The sequence below is a fragment of the Takifugu rubripes genome, chromosome 6 (assembly GCF_901000725.2).
Source record: "Takifugu rubripes chromosome 6, fTakRub1.2, whole genome shotgun sequence".
Lineage (NCBI taxonomy): Eukaryota > Metazoa > Chordata > Actinopteri > Tetraodontiformes > Tetraodontidae > Takifugu > Takifugu rubripes.
This window is the reverse complement of record NC_042290.1, coordinates 2,170,915-2,190,731: the sequence shown is the minus strand read 5'-3', so window position 1 is coordinate 2,190,731 and position 19,817 is coordinate 2,170,915. Positions and strand designations below refer to the sequence as shown.

General features: G+C 45.6%; 1 protein-coding gene and 1 long non-coding RNA gene across 3 annotated transcripts; both read right to left on the bottom strand.

The window, feature by feature from the left end:
* Positions 1-7,822: 7,822 nt before the first annotated feature.
* On the bottom strand, positions 7,823-10,534 carry LOC115250119 (uncharacterized). 2 transcript variants are annotated; one of them, XR_003888680.1, is made up of 3 exons: positions 9,955-10,534; positions 8,123-8,244; positions 7,823-7,930 (listed from the first exon to the last, which is right to left on the bottom strand). It is a non-coding gene; the product is annotated as an uncharacterized lncRNA (long non-coding RNA). The 2 variants fall into 2 exon arrangements; XR_003888679.1 differs by lacking the exon at positions 9,955-10,534 and adding an exon at positions 8,769-9,037.
* A 1,715-nt stretch (positions 10,535-12,249) lies between these two features.
* On the bottom strand, positions 12,250-14,005 carry LOC115250228 (puff II/9-1 protein-like). The gene is made up of 3 exons (XM_029838027.1): positions 13,861-14,005; positions 12,327-13,066; positions 12,250-12,283 (listed from the first exon to the last, which is right to left on the bottom strand). The coding sequence occupies exons 1-3, from the start codon at positions 13,945-13,947 to the stop codon at positions 12,250-12,252; spliced, it is 861 nt and encodes a 286-aa protein (XP_029693887.1). The 5' UTR covers positions 13,948-14,005.
* Between the last annotated feature and the right edge of the window lie 5,812 nt (positions 14,006-19,817).

Genomic DNA, 19,817 nt, shown 5'->3' with positions numbered 1-19,817 from the left:
GTTCTGTCAGGCAATAATTTTGGGACTTCCACAATCAGTGAAAGTAGCCATGGAAGGAAATCCTGACCTTCCAGGCAGCACATCTGATGTCTGGGAGAGACATCTCTCTCATCACATCAACACATCCATCCATCCATCCTCTACCGCTTATCTGGGGTCAGGTCGCGGGGGCAGCAGCCTAAGCAGAGAGGCCCAGACTTCCCTCTCCCCAGCTACTTCTTCCAGCTCGTCCGGGGGGATCTCCAGGCGTTCCCAGACCAGTCAAGAGGCATAGTCTCTCCAACGTGTCCTGGGTCTTCCCAGGGGCCTCCTACCGGAGGGACACGCCCTGAACACCTTACCAGGGAGGCGTCCAGGGGGCATCCTAACTAGATGCCCAAGCCACCCTATCTGGCTCCTCTCAATGCGGAGGAGCAGCGACTCTACTCCGAGCTCCTCCCGGATGGCAGAGCTTCTCACCCTATCTCTAAGGTAGAGCCCAGCCACCCTACAGGGCTACCTCATTTCGGGCCACTTGTACCCGTGATCTTAGGATAGGAACGAAGATCGACCAGTACAGACCGGTGCAGGGCCGCCGCTTCACACGCGGCGGCGAACCAATCCAGTGATCGTTGGAGGTCACGGGCCGATGACGCCAACAGGACCACATCATCTGCAAAGAGCAGAGACCCGATCCTGAGGTCACCAAACCGGACCCCCTCAACACCATGACTGCAACTAGAAATTCTGTCCATAAAAGTTATGAACAGAATCGGTGACAAAGGGCACACCAACCCTCACCGGAAATGAGTTTGACTTACTGCCAGCAAAGCGGACCAAACTGTGATTGTGCAGGAAGCGGACGGCCCGTATCAGGGGTCCCGACACCCGTACTCTCGGAGGACCCCCACAGGACCTCCCGAGGGACACGGTCGAATGCCTTCTCCAAGTCCTTAAAACACATGTGGACTGGTTGGGCAAACTCCCATGCACCCTCGAAGACCCTGCTGAGGGTGTAGAGCTGGTCCACCGTTCCACGGCCAGGACGAAAACCACATTGCTCCTCCTGAATCCGAGGTTCAACTATCCGGTGGACCTTCCTCTCCAGTACCCCTGAATACACCTTACCAGGGAGGCTGAGGAGTGTGATCCCCCCATAGTTGGAACACACCCTCCGGTCCCCCTTCTTAAAAATGGACTACCACCCCAGTCTGCCAATCCAGCGGCACCGCCCCCGATGTCCACGCGATGTTGCAGAGTCAAGTCAACCACGACAGCCCTACAACATCCAGAGTCTTAAGGAACTCCGGGCGGATCTCATCCACCCCCGGGGACTTGCCACTGAGGAGTTTTTGACTACCTCGGCAACTTCAGCCCTGGAGATACGAGTGCCCGTCCCCGTGTCCCCAGGCCCTACTTCCTCACTGGAAGGCGTGTTGGTGGGTATAAGGAGGTCCTCGAAGTATTCCTTCCACCGATCCACAACATCCCGAGTTGAGGTCAGCAGCACACCGTCGCCACTATACACAGTATTGACAGCTTCCCCCCTGCACTGCTTCCCCTTCCTCAGACACTGGATTGTGGTCCAGAACCTTTTCGAAGCCGTCCGGAAGTCGTTCCCCATGGCCTCACCAAACTCTTCCCATGCCCAGGTCTTTGCCTCGGAACCGCCGTAGCTGCACTCCGCTTGGCCTGCCGATACCTATCTGCTGCCTCAGGAGTCCCACAGACCAGTAAGGCCCAATACAACTCCTTCTTCAGCCTGACAGCATCCCTCACCGCTGGTGTCCACCAGCAGGTTCGGGCATTGCCGCCACGACAGGCACCAACCACCTTGCGGCCACCTGTCAGCCACCTCAACAATGGAGGCACGGAACATGGTCCACTCGGACTCAATGTCCCCCACCTCTCCCGGGACATGGTCAAAGCTCTCCTGGAGGTGTGAGTTGAAGCTCCTTCTGACAGTAGACTCTGCCAGGCGTTCCCAGCAGACCCTCACAATATGTTTGGGTCTGCCGGGTCCGTCTGGCATCTTTCCCCACCATTGGAGCCAACTCACCACCAGGTGGTGATCAGTTGGCAGCTCTGTCTCTCTCTTCACCGGGGTGTCCAGAAAATACAGCTGCAAATCTGATGACACGACCACAAAGTCGATCATCGATCTGCGGCCTAAGGCGTCCTGGTGCCAAGTGCACATGTGGACGCCTTTATGCCTGAACAAGGTGTTTGTTATGGACAATCTGAGACAAACACAGAAGTCCAATAACAAAACCACACTTGGGTTCAGATCGGGGGGGCGTTCTTCCCAATCACACTGCTCCAGGTTTCGTCGAGTCCTTTCTCGAGTCCTCAGAAGTGTACTCCGGCAGGTGCACCAACAAAGTTCACCACAAGTTGAGACCAGACTTCGAAGTACCTTTTACCCTTGCAATGGGAAGCCGCCACGTACTCTTCCACGCTGACCCGGGGACTCTCACTCTCACCCAGCGTTGTCTCTTTTTATTGCAATACAGGCGTGGTTACACAGCAGGATATCTTAGTTACATTGATTGCATCAGCTACAATACTCACACAGGCGGGGGCGAGTTCATGCTGAGTCACATTGCTCATGTTTTGACTACGCATTTTTCACGGTACCATATCACACATGTCCAAGGCCATGTGGATGCCGAGGCTTCTTTGACTACCTTGGAGTGGTTCTCAGCATACTCAGAGGCGTCCAGGCCTGACTACCCTAACCTAAGCAGATATTACACATTCTTGTTTTGTCTTCCTTCTTACTAAACATGCTCACACACAAACCCATTCCCACACTCCACTTTCCCACTTTTAATCCTTCTATTATTACCTATGAAACTACTCTCTTCTACTTTTATTATAATAGAAATAACATAATAATGCAATCCGTGATATTTCACAACACAGGACAGGAGATAGCGAATGAGCATCAACGTGCAACTTAGCCCGCCGAGCCGACACAGTCAGCAAAAGGCAGAGCCAGAGGAAATAATCAGCCAGAGACGTAATCGTCTTAAAGCAGAAAATGAGAATATGACACTTTTTCTGAACAGCAATCTGAGACTTCAGTAAAGTGTGATGACATACCTCAAGTGCACTAACGGTGTGATGGTGTCAGACATTGTTCTAGTTAATTTTCTCATGGAACAACTGTCTTATGCAGGTTTAAAGGTTAAGAAAATCATAATAAATTGTATATAAATGGTCTGTATGTTGGGATTTCTGGTTTGTGTCTGTCTTTGGCCTGCAGGGTGTGGTGTTGAGCACAATTGGGTGCAGCTGGCACTGCAGGCAGGCGCACCTGTAGGCAATTTACATCTTGCTGCCTATTTAAGCAGGTTGTGCCTGCCTGTCAGTGCCGGGGTGTCTGTTCGTGTAGGGAGTGTGTTTGTTGGTCTAGTGTGGGCGCTTGTTTGGATTCCTTGGTGTTGGTTCCTGTTCCTCTGGAGGGCCGCTCCTATTCCCGTGCTCCCGGTTTTCCTGGAGGGCCGCTCCTGTTCCTGTTCCGTCTCTCCTGGAGGACCGCTCCTGCTCCCCTTGCAGTCTAGGAGGACTGCCTCTGCCCTCAGTGTCTCGGGGCACGTTCATGAGGCGAGCGTGTTGCGCCGGACTCCCGAGTCCTCGCCGGTCCTGGAGGACTGCAGCGTGTTGAGGACTAACCAGTGTTCCGAGTTCCCGGCAGTCCAGGGGGAGTGCGTCTGGTTTGGTGACTCGCCAATGGACCTTGGAGGGGCAGACGCTGCCTCCTAATTGCCGGCAGTCCAGGAGGACTGCTTTGTCGCCAGTGTCTCGGGGCACGTTCGTGATGCGAGCGTGTGGCGCCGGACTCCCGAGTCCTCACCAGTCCAGGAGGACTGCAGCGTGTTGAGGACTCACCGGTGTTCCGAGTTCCCGGCAGTCCAGGGGGACTGCGTCTGGTTTGGGGACTCGCCGATGGACCTGGGACGGGTGGACGCTGCCTCCCGATCCCCCTGCGGTCCAGGAGGACTGTTTCTGTTAATGTGTGCTCCCCTTCCCTGTAAATAAAGCCTTTGACCTCCCCACCACTGTGTCCTGGCCTGCGTTCAGGTCCGCTACCACCATGTATCGTAACACTGTATTTGTCTTGTGATTTGTCTTAAATGTAATAATATTTTGACTGACAAAGATTGCCAGTAAGAAATTAACGGTATCTGTATCGATGAAAATACAAGAAAAAGTATCGGTATCGAATCCCAAAAGTGTGGTATCGCCCATCCTTACTCTCCAGCACTCCCTCTAAGGACTCCTAAAAGGGTGGATACGCTGAACTGCTGTTTGGGTCATAGGCACAAACAACAGTCAGGATCCGTCCCCCCACCCGAAGGCGAAGGGAGGCTACCCTCTCATCCACCGGGGTAAACGGCAATATACAGGCACTGAGCTGGGAAGCAATGAGAATTGCCAATTCCCAATGGGAAACTGGCCTTACGATGAGTTGCAGTGATGGGGCCCAGGGGCCCCTGCGGATGAGGCACTGGCAGATCCCCTCGTCCACATGACAGTGCAGGGAAGAGGAAATTCTTTCTTGGTTGACTCAGGAACCCGCTATTCCACTATCTCATGGGATTTTTTCACTGGAGCTGATCTCATCCGACACCATTGAGCTTGTGGGGTTCTCAGTGAGACCGGAGAGAGTGCCGTTTTCTGTGCCATTAGTGACTCGTTTTGCCGGACAGACTGTGTTGCACTCCTTTTTTGATTTCACCACATTGCCCTATCAACCTGTTGGGGCAAGATCTCTTTTTGAGGACAGGAGCAGCTATTCTGTGCAGAGAGAAAGGTCTTGTGGTGCAATTTCCTAATGGAATTCCACACCGAGGTTTGACAGGACAAATGCTGATGAGTCCGACACCCTCTCTAGAACAGGGGGTGTGGGTGGACATTTATTGGGGAGAACCTGAGCCTGAGATCCCACCTGGTGTCGGTGTTGTGGCATTGTTTCAGAGCTGGAGCTCTAAGTCCTCCAGCTTCACTTGCAAATTTTCCATCTCTTCTTCAAGTCTCCCAAAGTTATTTTGCACAGTTGAGTTGCATTTCCTTTTCTATGCTTATTTCCCGAAAGCACAATTCGTAGCTTTGACTTGAAACTGCAGCTGATCTCTCTCTTGCTGTAACGTTTCAACGGCCAACGCTAGGCTCCTCTGGCATTCTAGCTTTTCCTGGGATGGGCTTACTTCCTGAGCCTTGTTCACCAACTTATCCAACACTTGCTTTAGCTGCTGAAAGTGTTGCTTCTCGTTAGTTATAATCAGACGGCCCCGTCTGATTTCATTTTCCGATAATCTCAGACATTCAAAACCCTCATTTTTCTCCATGGCTTTTTTGTTTTTGTCCGTTCTACTCTGATTGATTTTCTGACAAGGCAGATTACTTGGAGGCCTGTGATTTTCTGCACTCATGTTGAACTTTGTATGTGAATTTAAAACCAGATAAGCACTAAAACCGGCAAACTATAAAATATAGTTTATATTAACTGTAGCTAAACAGACCTTAATTCCACTTGTTTTATTCAAATATCTTTAAATATATGGCAGGCACTATTTTTTAGGCTTTTAAAAAAAAGGAAAGTAAATAAAATATCTCAGATAATTTCAATGAGTGGAAATAATGAGGTCAATGTGAGAACAGAAAAAAAGGGGATGTTTTCATGCTCAGTATTTTTGTAAAAATGCATTTAATTGAGCTTATTAAACAGATGTTCGGATCCCATATTGTAAAGCCGCCCTTCCATATAACGGAGCCACACAAAGAGTTTCGATCGTCCGACGGGGGAGAGTCTGGAAGCCGCTCCGCCCAGCCTGAGAATAGACAGACAAGGGAAACAGACAAGCCACAGATGGGGAGGGGGAGAGGGAAAACACTTGGGACTCCTAACAAGATGCTGCTGCACGCTCCTGAACGCGCCTTTCAGTTTCAGTTTCACCTAGAGGGAGCGCGAAGGTCAAGTTGCCCGGGGCACTCTGAGCGCCGCATCTCACGGCCGACAACATCAAATTAGCATTTTGGAGCTGCACGACCATTTCTCTATGTTCATTCAATTCTTTTTCCAATGCGTTGGACTTCTTCTCCTCCTTGCTCAGTAGCAGAGTGTAGTGGCTCTCTTTCTTGTGAAATGTGGAAAGAATTTCAGACAATTTATGCTGCATTCGCCGCCTGATTTTTGCATCATTCTGCCTTGTTCGTGTCAAAGACTCCAGCTTTTTCTCCAGGAAGCTGATTTTAGCTTCATATTCTTGTTCCGGCCTCTCGCTACAAAGTACTCCCTTATCAAGGTAACGACTTTTAAGGTCAATGAATTTCTGCCTTAGCTCTTTGAATTTGGTTATTAGTGGGACGCATGATTGCAGATCCTCCTCAAATCTCCTGATGAAGATCTGTTGTTGCTGATATTGCATATTCATTTGCTTAAACTGCGTCTCGTAAGACTTGTCGAGTATTTTGGAATTTTCCAGTTGTTCCTTCTGGAGTAAGTTTTGGGACTTGACCTTGTTCAGCTCGTTAATGTTCTGTTTGAGAATTTCCACCTCCCTGCAATGCTCCATTTTCAATTTTTTCATGAGTTTCTTGTCTTGATTGATACTGTTTTGACTTTCTTCAACTTGATAACGCAAACTTTCTCTCTCGTCCATCAAACTGCTGATCTCCTCGTTTTGCTTTTTGATGATTTCCCCATTCTCCTCAACAGTAGCAGTCAAGGCCTCCAGTTGCTGCGAGCTCTTCGTCTCCAAGTCCCTCAGACTTGTTTGGAGAGCAGCATTCTCTCCTTTGAGTTTTTCAACTTCCTCCTGCAAAGTGGCGCATTTTGCTTCATTAATCATGCTCATTGTAGAAAAGGAATTCTCCATGGCTTCAATCTCAAATCTGAGGTCCCGGATTTCTTGGTATAACCTCGCATTCCCCACCCCCACGTCAGCAGCCTCACTCTTGTCCGAGCTCATCTCCACGAGGCTCGTCACTTTTGACAGCACCGTCCTCTTCTGCTGACAATTCTGCTTGGCGGTACATCTAAGTTGTTGCCCTGTTTTGAGCATTTTATCACTCAAATCAGGAACGTTCGACTGAGAATGAAATTCAGCTTTGTTACATTCCTCTTCTTTCTCTAGCTGGACTTTTTTTATCGCAGGTTCTCCGATTTGTGCCTTGATGTTTGGACAAAGCAAATTCTTGAAAGACTTTGTTTTTCTTGACATTGTTTTGTAGAAATGTGCTACTAATACTTTAATACCAACTGTGGCAGCTGTCCACTTAAACACCTGATATTTTCCTTTATTTAACCATTAAATATGTCCTTATAAGGGCATCAAAGCTTATCAAAGTAATGAAAGCTCATAGTCAAATCATCAAAGCATGACAGGATTGTAGTTTGATAATGGGACAATAACGCTACATCCATTTCCCTGTAAATGTCACATTTTTACACATTCTACACACATTTTGTGCACCACTGTTAGTTGTTTGTACAGAACAAATGCAATCGCATTAAGTGTAAAAAAACAAAAACCTTATGAATGCAAGGGAGCTTATAATAAAAACTGTATGAGAAAAAAAGATGGCCTCAATTTAAAATAATTCTCTTGGATAAAGTTAAGGAAAGGGGTGGGAATGTTAACATATGCTACAAGTATCAGTAAATATCACTGTTCAGCTCTGCTTGTCTCAAATCAATTTTTATAATTATAGCAAATTCTGTCAATGGTAGTGCTGTAAATGACAAAATATACTGCTCATCTGCCTGGCAGTATTTGTAAAAGATGGTTTATTCACATGATTTTTATCAGTATAATTGTAAAAACATGAATGGGAAAATAAACCTGAAAGTTTACAAAAGGTCGCTGTATTCTTCAACTGACAAAAAAGAACCATTTATATGGTGTAGAGAAGTGGAAAAGGGAGCTCTTCGGTGGGTTGCAGCCTAAGGAAGTGCAAAGAGATAATAAGAGCTGGGCTAAATGTTTTGTCTGAGAAACAAACTTTCTGGTTTTGGATTGAAAAGACTTTAGATTAAAGCTCCAAACTGTTGTAACCAGTCTCACATTAGATGTTTTTCAGTGTTGGAAAAGTGTTTACACTAATATTTATTGGTAGCGTTGCAAATGGGTCTCACCAGTTGTCGGGGCTCCAGCGAGTGCGACTACATGATGTGGAAGGTGTAGACGTGGCACTAGTCGTGTGAGGTGTTTTGTGCACTGCGATGCACCACTTCCCCATGGATCAGAATGACCCCACCTGAGAATAATGTGAGCGTCAAATGAATGTCATTAGTTCGGAACAAAAAAAATTCTGTGCAGGATTATGCAGTGAGGACAAAATAAACCCCTAATTCTCACTCCTAATTCTCCTAATTCTTCAGCTCACCTGAACTCTGGGTGAATGTATAACAAATACTCAATGCAGACATGACATTCAGATAACATTTTCCACATCTATCTCTTTTTTTCTTTCATTAAACCACCACTTTAGCTACCGTATTTTCATGACCATAAGGCGCACCGTATTATAGGGCGTACCTTCAATTAACGGCCTATTTTAGAACTGTTTTCATACATAGGGTGCACCGTGTTATAAGGCGCACGGTAGTGTCGTCGAAATCATCCTCAGAAGTGTACTCTTTTAATCGGGCCCTTTCAGAATGATGCCGAGGACCGGTCGATCCAGACCCAAGACGTGCGCGCCTGTCCTACTCTCCTCTGGAGCATATCGCGTCGGGGTCACCAAATTGTCGTCGAAATCATCCTCAGAAGTGTACTCACACAGGCGCACGACCGAAGTTCACCACAACTTGAGACCAGACGTCAAAGTTCCTTTTCTACCTTGGTCAAGGGGAGTCCCGCTCCGTTACAGACATGTCTGCCTTCGCGCTGTCCCGGGGACTCTCCCTCCACCTCAGCATTGTCTCCTTTTATTACAATACAGGCAAGGTTACATAGCAGGAAGCGTATCTTAGTTACATAGTCTGCATTAGTTACATTTTCTCACACAGGCGGGGGCGAGTTTATGCTTGCTGAGTCACATTGCTCATGTGTTGACTACACATTTTTACCACGGTACCCTATCACACATGTTCACGGCCATGTGGGTGCCAAGGCTTCTTTGACTACCTTGAAGCGGTTCTCAGCATACTCAGAGGTGCCCAGGCGTGACTAGCCTAACCTAAGCAGATATTACACATTCTGCTTTTGTCCTTCTTACAAAAAATGCTCACACATAGCCACATTGAATCCTTCTTGCATTACCTACGAAACTACCCTACTTTTATTAAAATAGCAATACATAAAATGGAATTCGCGATATTCCCCCTGTTGATCTCTAAGTAGAGATCACATCCATTCATCTCGTTGTCCGTCCTCTTCTTCTCCTTTCTTAGAGGTCAGGAGAGACATTATCATCTTGGGATTGGTAGATCCCTTTTCCACAGCAACAGTAATAAAGCGTACACACAAAGCTCGGATACATGGGATAGAACAGCAGCCGCACGTAATAATAATAGCGGTAAAAACGGCTAAAGAAGTATAGAAAAAATCAACCCTTTCCATTTGCCAAACATCTGAGTCATCCAAGAGCCAAGTCCATACTCCACACCTGAGTTCTCTGCCAATGCACAAGAGAGGGACCTCAGTCCTTCTAGAGCTTTAGTTACAGAGCCGTCCGGAGCCGTATTATTGGGGATAAAGGTGCAGCACATTTCTCCAAACATATAACACACACCCCCTTTCTCAGCCAGCAGCATATCTAAGGCCATTCTATTTTGCATTGTTACCATAGAGGTTGCTGACAATTGCTCAGCAAGTCCTTCCACCGCATCTCTGGTCAGGTTTGCTAATCTTTGAACATTATGGTGCACATAATTTATCCGGTGTCATTGGGAAGAGCGTTGCAATGATTGGAAAATTTTCAAACCCAGCCGCCACTTGATTTATCAAATTAAAGCACACATACCGGTTTGGTGGGCCCCTCCGTGGTGTGAAAGGTCCTGCTGTGGATTTGTTGCTAATTGGTGGGGGAAAAATTTCAACTCATACAAAAAACAAAACCTTTTTGTATGTGGTAAGTGTGTTGTGTTTACTATCACAGTAAACTTTCCTCATGTCCTGGGACAGATGTCTAAAACTGAATTATTGGAATTATACAGTTTATTCATGGTGTGGGGATGCTTTGCTGCGGGAGGACCTCGCCGGGTCACCCTCACAATGATGGCTGTGTCCATGGACTGTCCTTTCATAGTTTCCTCAGTGTTCAGAAGGGATCATAGAGGAGTGCATCTGTCTGGAGGGCTGAAGGTATCGGCCGCTACAAAGAGGATTCCTTCAGTAGCCAATTTTTAGGCCTAATCTTCGATGGAGTTCTCAGACGCCGATGTCCCACACATTTGATGTGATGTTAAGGATTCTGTGTTCCCCTCATCAGTTTCCCCTGGGTCTGGGGGCTCTGATAGCTTACAGTCCCACTTGTTGAACAGCACCATCTCCTCGTCTACCTAAGTGGTGATGGAGGAACAAGCACTTCTGGTTGAGTTTTCCAGCGTGGTCATGTGAGCATTTTCAACTGTCAGGTTTGCTTTTTTCAGCTCTTTCCATCTGCTTGCTCTTATAAATCTCCACCTGCAGTAACTTCATTTACTCCTTTTCCCTCTTAATGAAAGTGGAGACAGTAGCACAGAGCTTCTGCTCCATTCGCTTCCTGATGTTCTCGGCATTCTTCTTTATCCTCATTAAACGCGCAATCTTTTTCTCCAGAGCTCCGATTTTAGATTGATATTCTGTTTCCAAGTTGTCCAGACTAGGATCTATCTTACGGTTGTCAAGGTAAATACTTTTAAGAGTAGCGACTTTCTGCTTGAGCTCTTTGGGTTCTGTTATGACTGACGTGCAGGCCTGCAGGTCTTCCTCAAACCTCCTGATGTAGGTCTGCAGTTGTTGGCACTGCATCTGAAGTTGCTTGCTGTTAGCCTTTTCAGTGTCGGTGAGGATTTTGGACTGGTCCAGTTTTTCCATCAGAACCGTGTTGTGGCAAATGAGCTTGCGCATCTGCGGATTAATGTTTTTGCTTTTTTTCAAACTGTGCCTCCTTTCGATCTCTTTCATAATTTTCCTGTATTCTTCAAGTCTCCCTGCAGAAACTGCAGCTGATCTCTCTCTTGCTGTAACGTTTCAACGGCCAACGCTAGGCTCCTCTGGCATTCTAGCTTTTCCTGGGATGGGCTTATTTCCTGAGCCTTGTTCACCAACTTATCCAACACTTGCTTCAGCTGCTGAAAGTGTTGCTTCGCGCTACTTATAATCAGACAGGCCCGTCTGATGTCATTTTCCGATAATCTCAGACATTCAAAACCCTAATTTTTCTCCATGCCTTTTTTGTTTTTGTCCGCTCTATTCTGATTGATTTTCTGACAAGGCAGATTACTTGGAGGCCTGTGATTTTCTGCACTCATGTTGAACTTTGTACGTGAATTTAAAACCAGATAAACACTAAAACCGTCAAATTATAAAACATTGTATATATTATTAACTGTAGTTTGAAGCCCTGCTGTTATAGTTTTACGTATATGCCTGCAAATAAAGGATCAAAGCGAATGAAAGCAAACACTCAAAAGATAAAAGTCAGACAGTGTTGGCCAATGTACGTTAATACAATAATATTGCTTTCATTTCATCTCCTGGCTAAACAGACCTTAATTCCACTTGTTTTATTCAAATATCTTTAAATGTAAGGCAGACACTATTTTTTAGGCTTCTTAAAAAAAGGAAAGTAAATAAAATATCTCAGATAATTTCAATGAGTGGAAATAATGAGGTCAATGTGAGAACAGAAAAAAAGGGGATGTTTTCATGCTCAGTATTTTTGTAAAAATGCATTTAATTGAACTTATTAAACAGATGTTCAGATCCCATATTGTAAAGCAGCCCTTCCATATAACGGAGCCACACAAAGCGAGGTATCATTGTGAGTAATTAGCTTGTGGCTCCACCATTTGCAGCTTTTACTTGATTGACTGGAGATCAGTTTCAGGTGTGTTTCGATCGTCCAACGGGGGAGAGTCTGGAAGCCGCTCCGCCCAGCCTGAGAATAGACAGACAAGGGAAACAGACAAGCCACAGATGGGGAGGGGGAGAGGGAAAACACTTGGGACTCCTAACAAGTTGCTGCTGCATGCTCCTGAATGTGCCTTTCAGTTTCAGTTTCACCTAGAGGGAGCACAAAGGTCAAGTTGCCCGGGTAACTGAGCGTCGCATCTCACGGCCGACAACACCAAATTAGCATTTTGGAGCTGCACGACCATTTCTCTATGTTCATTCAGTTCTCTTTCCAACGCGTTGGACTTCTTCTCCTCCTCGCTCAGTAACTGAGTGTAGTGGCTCTCTTTCTTGTAAAAGGTGGAAAGAATCTCGAAGAATTTATGCTGCATTTGCCGCCTGATTTTTGCATCATTCTGCCTTATTCGTGTCAAAGACTCCAGCTTTTTCTCCAGGAAGCTGATTTTAACTTCATATTCTTGTTCGGGCTTCTCACTACAAAGTACTCCCTTACCGTCGTCAAGGTAACGACTTTTAAGATCGATGAATTTCTGCCTTAGCTCTTTGGATTTGGTTATTAGTGGGACGCATGATTGCAGATCCTCCTCAAATCTCCTGATGAAGATCTGTTGTTGCTGATATTGCATATTCATTTGCTTAAACTGCGTCTTGTAAGACTTGACGAGTATTTTGGAATTTTCCAGTTGTTCCTTCTGGAGTAAGTTTTGGGACTTGACCTTGTTCAGCTCGTTGATGTTCTGTTTGAGAATTTCCACCTGCTTGCAATGCTCCATTTTCAATTTTTTCATGAGTTTCTTGTCTTGATTGATACTGTTTTGACTTTCTTCAACTTGATAACGCAAACTTTCTCTCTCGTCCATCAAACTGCTGATCTCCTCGTTTTGCTTTTTGATGATTTCCCCATTCTCCTCAACAGTAGCAGTCAAGGCCTCCAGTTGCTGCGAGCTCTTCGTCTCCAAGTCCCTCAGACTTGTTTGGAGAGCAGCATTCTCTCCTTTGAGTTTTTCAACTTCCTCCTGCAAAGTGGCACATTTTGCTTCATTAATCACACTCATTGTAGAAAAGGAATTCTCCATGGCTTCAATCTCAAATCTGAGGTCCCGGATTTCTCGGTATAACCTCGCGTTCTCCACCCCCACGTCAGCAGCCTCACTCTCGTCCGAGCTCATCTCCACGAGGCTCGTCACTTTTGACAGCACCGTCCTCTTCTGCTGACAATTCTGCTTGGCGGTACATCTAAGTTGTTGCCCTGTTTTGAGCATTTTATCACTCAAATCAGGAACGTTCGACTGAGAATGAAATTCAGCTTTGTTACATTCCTCTTCTTTCTCTAGCTGGGCATTGACATTGTTTTGTAGAAATGTGCTACTAATACTTTAATACCAACTGTGGCAGCTGTCCACTTAAACACCTGATATTTTCCTTTATTTAACCATTACATATGTCCTTATAAGGGCATCAAAGCAATGAAAGCTCATAGTCAAATCATCAAAGCATGATAGGATTGTAGTTTGATAATGGGACAATAACGCTACATCCATTTCCCTGTAAATGTCACATTTTTACACATTCTACACACATTTTGTGCACCACTGTTAGTTGTTTGTACAGAACAAATGCAATCGCATTAAGTGTAAAAAAAACAAAAAACCTTATGAATGCAAGGGAGCTTATAATAAAAACTGTATGAGAAAAAAAGATGGCCTCAATTTAAAATAATTCTCTTGGATGAAGTTGCAAGAGAAATATTCAGTGTTGAAATGGAGTCAGTGAGCGCCTGTAACGGTTATCTTCTGGAGTGTTGGGCTACCTGTTTGTGAACCTGCTCTTCCTGATCGGTGGAGAAGGCCATGCGGCAGTGTTCAGGGACGTCTGTCTCATCCACGATGGCTGACATACTCTGCCTTAACTCTTGGGAGGTCAGCAGGCCTTCCAAAACCACTTATGCGTCTTCCACCTACTACCAAGAGAAAGAATACCTTCATGTTGGCTTTTTAATGTTTATAAAAAAGAGTGAATAAAGCCACAATGAGCCACAAGTGCAGCATTTCCAGAGCTGATTAAAACCAAATGGATGGATGGATGGATGAGTTGTCTGGGTCAAGGCCCCTTCGCCACAACCACAGCACCATCAGGCTGGTCACATAAAGCAAATTCAGCACCTGCAGAGAGCAGCTGTTGAATACAAGAGGGAAGTCTGCGTGTGTGTTTGTGTGTGCGTGCTTATAAACAGCTATGGATGAAGATATGGTTCTGTGGTTTAGGTTAGGGTTGGGTGTTATTGTGGTTGGTTAAGGTTAGGAACCTGTGTGATATAATATGTCTATTAAAGACAGAAACACAATAATGATTTGTGTGGTGTTTGTAACCTGGAGGAGAGCAGCGGACAGGTAGGAGATGATGAAGGTGGGGGTCATTGCAGTGTGACCTTGCAGCAGGTGGACGATATAAAGGAAGAAGAGATGACCTGGGACCACAAGGATAACCAGGACTCTGGCTGACTTGGAGTTCACATCTGGAACAAAGAGGATACTTTAATATTCACGTCGACTTTGACCCTGGCAGGTGGGTCTGTCTGAAACAGTTTGCATGTCACTTGAGAAATTTTAATGAGACTAAAATAATTCATAGTAATGACCGAAAGAACAGGATCACGGGTACAAGCGGCCGAAATGAGCTTCTTCCGTAGGGTGGCTGGGCTCTCCCTTAGAGATAGGGTGAGAAGCTCTGCCATCCGGGAAGAGCTCGGAGTAGAGCCGCTGCTCCTCCGCATTGGGAGGACCTCGGACCCTGGGTTAAGCTGTGTCGCCTCGCCACTGATTGGGAGGACATATCCGACCCATATGTCCAGTACTCTCCATCACGCCAAGTTCACTCTATGCCACAAGGTTCTCTTTGCAGGAATCCTGAACAAATCCGGGCACGAGTGAAAGCAGCACTGCCGTCTCCAGCGGACCAACAGCTCCATCAGTTACAACCAGGGGACTACGTGGTGATCAAGGACTTCCGGAGGACCAGGTGGAACCAGAAAAGGTGGCAAGCTCCATTCCAAGTCCTGCTGGTGACGAGAGAGCAACGTGGATCCACGCGTCCCACTGCAAGAAGCCACCGACGAAAGAACAAGATGAGCCTCCAAGGAAAGCCTTTGCATCCCAGGCGACGAACCGACCTGATCAGCGACTAGCCAACTACACCAGGGATGGACTCCAAGCAGTGCATGAGCAGCTGCGTGCAACTTCCATGATGGCATTCTAGAATAGGTTGGCATTGGATATGCTCCTCGCTGAAAGAGGAGGAGTGTGCTCAATGTTTGGAACTGAGTGCTGTACATTCATCCCCAATAACACCGCCCCCATGGGAAAGCTGACGCGGGCGGTGAATGAACTGAGAACTTTGAGCAACAAAATGAAAGAGCACTCAGGTGTTGACAACAGTATGTGGGATAAGTGGCTAAGTGTGTTTGGGAAATATCGGGCGCTCATAACGTCAGTACTAACATCATTAGCAGTGTTTGCAGCAATTCTTGAGTTGTGTGGGTGTTGCTGTATACCATGCATCAGGGCCCTCTTGGTAAAACTGATTAATAGAATGATGGGAGAAAGAGTGATGCATCTGACCTATGAAGCTTTAAGGAATAACGAAGAGGAAGCAGTTCCACCAGAGGGACCTGTCACTACAAACAGCTGGTTCAACATTGACTCCAGCGAAGATTCATCCCAAACTGAACTGGAAGAGGGTTAAAGATGGACTAAGTTGATGTTAATGCTTTGGTTCTCACACTAATCCTTTAATGAAGGGACGTCTTAAACGGATGAAGGATGACGTTCTGGATGTAAGGAGGAGTGCCTCTGAAGTATATCAAGTATACTGTCCAAATCAAGTTGATCAAGTAGGATCAAAAGGGGGGAAATGTAATGGAAATTGAGTGCAAAGGAAAAGAAATGGAAATTAGGAAGGGTGTGGTGAAGATTGGGTGAGCACATGAGCCTGTCTGGCACCTCATGCACTTACAGGAAACAAAGGCGCCCTGGTGTTCAAAGAAGACCTGCGTCGAACGACTGGGGAGGGGGATATCTTCAGCCATTCAACTTCTGGCGCCAGCCACATAGGTGCGAGCACATGCTGTGCAGGCGCCCTGTGTCCGCGCCTTGGAGGCGGGCCTTCAGCTATATAAGATCAGAACTGTGTACGCATAGGTACGCAGAGATCTCTCTGCATGCTTCCATGCATGTATCCTGACCGACTGACTGAATAAACCATCTCTACGCAGTAACTTTGACTCGTTTACTTCTCAAAACGGCTAAATTCCGCAATATTATGAATACACGTAAAGAAAGCTGCTGAACAACATCGCTCAGACTGTTGATCTAAGGGTTTACTATTAGCCTGAAATCCAAGCAGGAGGCCAAGTTAAACAGAGGGAACCAGAGAAGTTAAATAGCTACAGGCTGTATCTTTACCTGCATCTTTAAAAGCAACATGGAAAGCATGCTGCTAAAATAGCTGAAAGATCAACCTGGGTACTCCTCACTCATTGCAAGAAGGTCATTTCTGTTGAAAACTCCGACCGGGAAGGTGATGCAAAGTCTGATAATAGGGTGGACTTAGATACATACATAGAGTCTGGGTAGACTCGAAAGTCAGTGAAGGTTTCAGAGCCGCCGACTCACTTAGGGAGGCTACTTCAACAGGTTATAATCTATTGTTGTCCATAAACAGTGTACCAATTTCAGAAACTTCATCTGGGCAGCAGCGGGTAGAATAAACAAAAGATAATACAGAAAAATACAGAGGGTTGGCTGAGGCTGTAGTATACTAGCCTCAGTGCTAATTGTGATCATAGTGTTCCTGATAAACATAATAGTTATACAAGGTCTCCAACTCAGTTGAAACCAAATAAGTTCAAATGACTTCCAAGTGGCTACAGAGTGCAATTAAATGTTGGGAAGTGTGTATTTTCTTCATATGCTTGTTTTTATTTGTATGGTACCTCTGGAAACCCCCAGGTCTAAGATTGAATGTTACCAAAATACGTCATGACAAGTGAAGTGTAAATAACAACCTAAAGGACCAATGTGACAGCAGCAGCGTTCCTTCGATAGCACCACAGGTGTGTCTGCCATCAAATGCGAGCATGAGGTCATGGAAAGATTATCCTTGGTATGTAACTACAGGCAGCACATCACATGCAGGAAAGTGGGCAAATCTAGTTGCAGATCCAAAAGGACGATTAGCCCCATAGCTCAACACCAGAGAAAACTGCTTAAGGTCGATTATGATGACAGTAAATTCGTGATAACAGTTAATCTCACCGGAAACAATACTCTTAATCCACCCGGAAGAAGCAAAAGCAATACCTGTTGGGTTTTGTTATTTTGGGCGTGGATTGGAGGGACAGATGTAGACTTTCCTGTGACACTTCAACGTCAACGTCAACTGCCACCGCAATTAACAAATGGCAGTGAAAGACTGAGCCCAAACTCTCCTCTGTAGCCAAAGGAAGAGGCATTAAAGCAATCACAAGCAAGCTAGATGTGGATGACTGGTTTTTGGCTTATACAGGAATTTCAAAAGACATCAACAACTGGCTCCTGTTGGCAGAACAAGCAGCAAATGTGATGAGAGAAGATTGTGTTGTGTGTTTAGGCCCGAGACCTATCCTTAGAGTGGTACCAAGCCCAGTATCTGCAGACTGTGTACTTGAGTTAATGACTAAAACCAATCCTAATTCTTTGTGTCAGCAATGGGATAGTGTGTTTCCTCTTACTAAAACTGAGAAGGAGAAACCCATATTCTCTAACAGAATGGCTCCTGGAAATTTTACATGCGTAAATTTTACTGGGGGATGTGAGAATCTTGGCAATCTTTCCTCACACGTTTGTATGAGTGTTAATAAACTGAACCGATTTAGGATTGAGGTAGTGTCCTGTAGTGACATCTGGTGGTGGTGTGGGGATGAGAGACTGTTTGATACATTGCCTGGGAGAGCTACAGTGCTGTGTGCTTTGGTAACACTTCTAATGCCAATTTCTGTGTTCCCTACGTCGGCTGATCAATTAGTCACTCACACACATAGATTTATGCCTGAACAGTGTTGTAATAAAAGATTTGCATGGCAATCTGAAAGGGATCCTACATATATTGATGCCATCGGTGTGCCCAAGCAGTGTTCCGGATGAGTATAAATTAGTGGATCAAGTAGCTGCTGGTTTTGAATCTTATATTTGTTGGTGGTGTACAATAAATAGGAACGTAGACAGAATCAACTACATCCATTACAATGTTCAACGTTTAGGAAATTGGACTCAGAGCGGTTTTGAGGCTGTTCATAGCCAACTGTCGGCTACTTCCCTTATGGCATTCCAGAACAGGATCTCAGTTGATATGTTGTTGGCTGTGAAAAGTGGTGTGTGCGCTGTGTTCGGAGATCAATGTTGCACCTTCATTCCTAACAACACTGCGTCGGGTGGGAGTCTCACACTGGCCATAGAAGGCCTTCGCACCCTGAATAGCAAAATGAAAGAGTACTCAGGAGTAAATACCGCGATGTGGGACGAATGGATGAATGTGTTTGGGAAGTATAAGACATTGGTTACATATATCCTGATTTCTGTAGCTGTTTTTGCTGCAATCCTTACTTTGTGTGGATGTTGTTGTATTCCCTGCTTGCATTCTCTTATTAACCGCCTTATCACCACAGCTATCGCTCCCATGGAAAAACGTATGGCCGAGTTGCTTTGTTTGGGACCTGTTATCTTGTGTTTCCCCCTCCCTTAGACACATTTGAATTCTGTGTAACTAGGGACCTCTTAATCTCAATAAAAGAAGGAAGGCGGAAGTTGTGTCTCAGGACGTGTTGGAGATCTATAACTGAGCACATCTCTTTGTTCTCCTTGCAAGTAAAATTCAAAACTGTTGTCTTTTTTTCTCATAGTTTTTATTATAAGCTCCCTTGCATTCATAAGGTTTTTGTTTTTTTTACACTTAATGCGATTGCATTTGTTCTGTACAAACAACTAACAGTGGTGCACAAAATGTGTGTAAAATTGTAAAATGCACAGGGAAATGGATGTAGCGTTATTGTCCCATTATCAAACTACAATCCTATCATGCTTTGATGATTTGACTATGAGCTTTCATTGCTTTGATAAGCTTTGATGCCCTTATAAGGACATATTTAATGGTCAAGTAAAGGAAAATGTCAGGTGTTTAAGTGGACAGCTGCCACAGTTGGTATTAAAGTATTAGTAGCACATTTCTACAAAACAATGTCAAGAAAAACAAAGTGGAATGTAGAGGAAGAGGAATGTAACAAAGCTGAATTTCATTCTCAGTCGAACATTCCTGATTTGAGTGATAACATGCTCAAAACAGGGCAACAACTTAGATGTACCGCCAAGCAGTATTGTCAGCAGATGAGGACGGTGCTGTCAAACGGGACGAGCCTCGTGGAGATGAGCTCGGACGAGAGTGAGGCTGCTGACGTGGGGGTGGAGAACGCGAGGTTATACCGAGAAATCCGGGACCTCAGATTGGAGATTGAAGCCATGGAGAATTCCTTTTCTACAATGAGCGTGATTAATGAAGCAAAATGCGCCACTTTGAGGGAGGAAGTTGAGAAACTGAAAGGAGAGAACGCTGCTCTCCAAACAAGTCTGAGGGACTTGGAGACGAAGAGCTCGCAGCAGCTGGAGGCCTTGACTGCTACTGTTGAGGAGAATGAGGAAATCATTAAAAAGCAAAACGAGGAGATCAGTAGTTTGATGG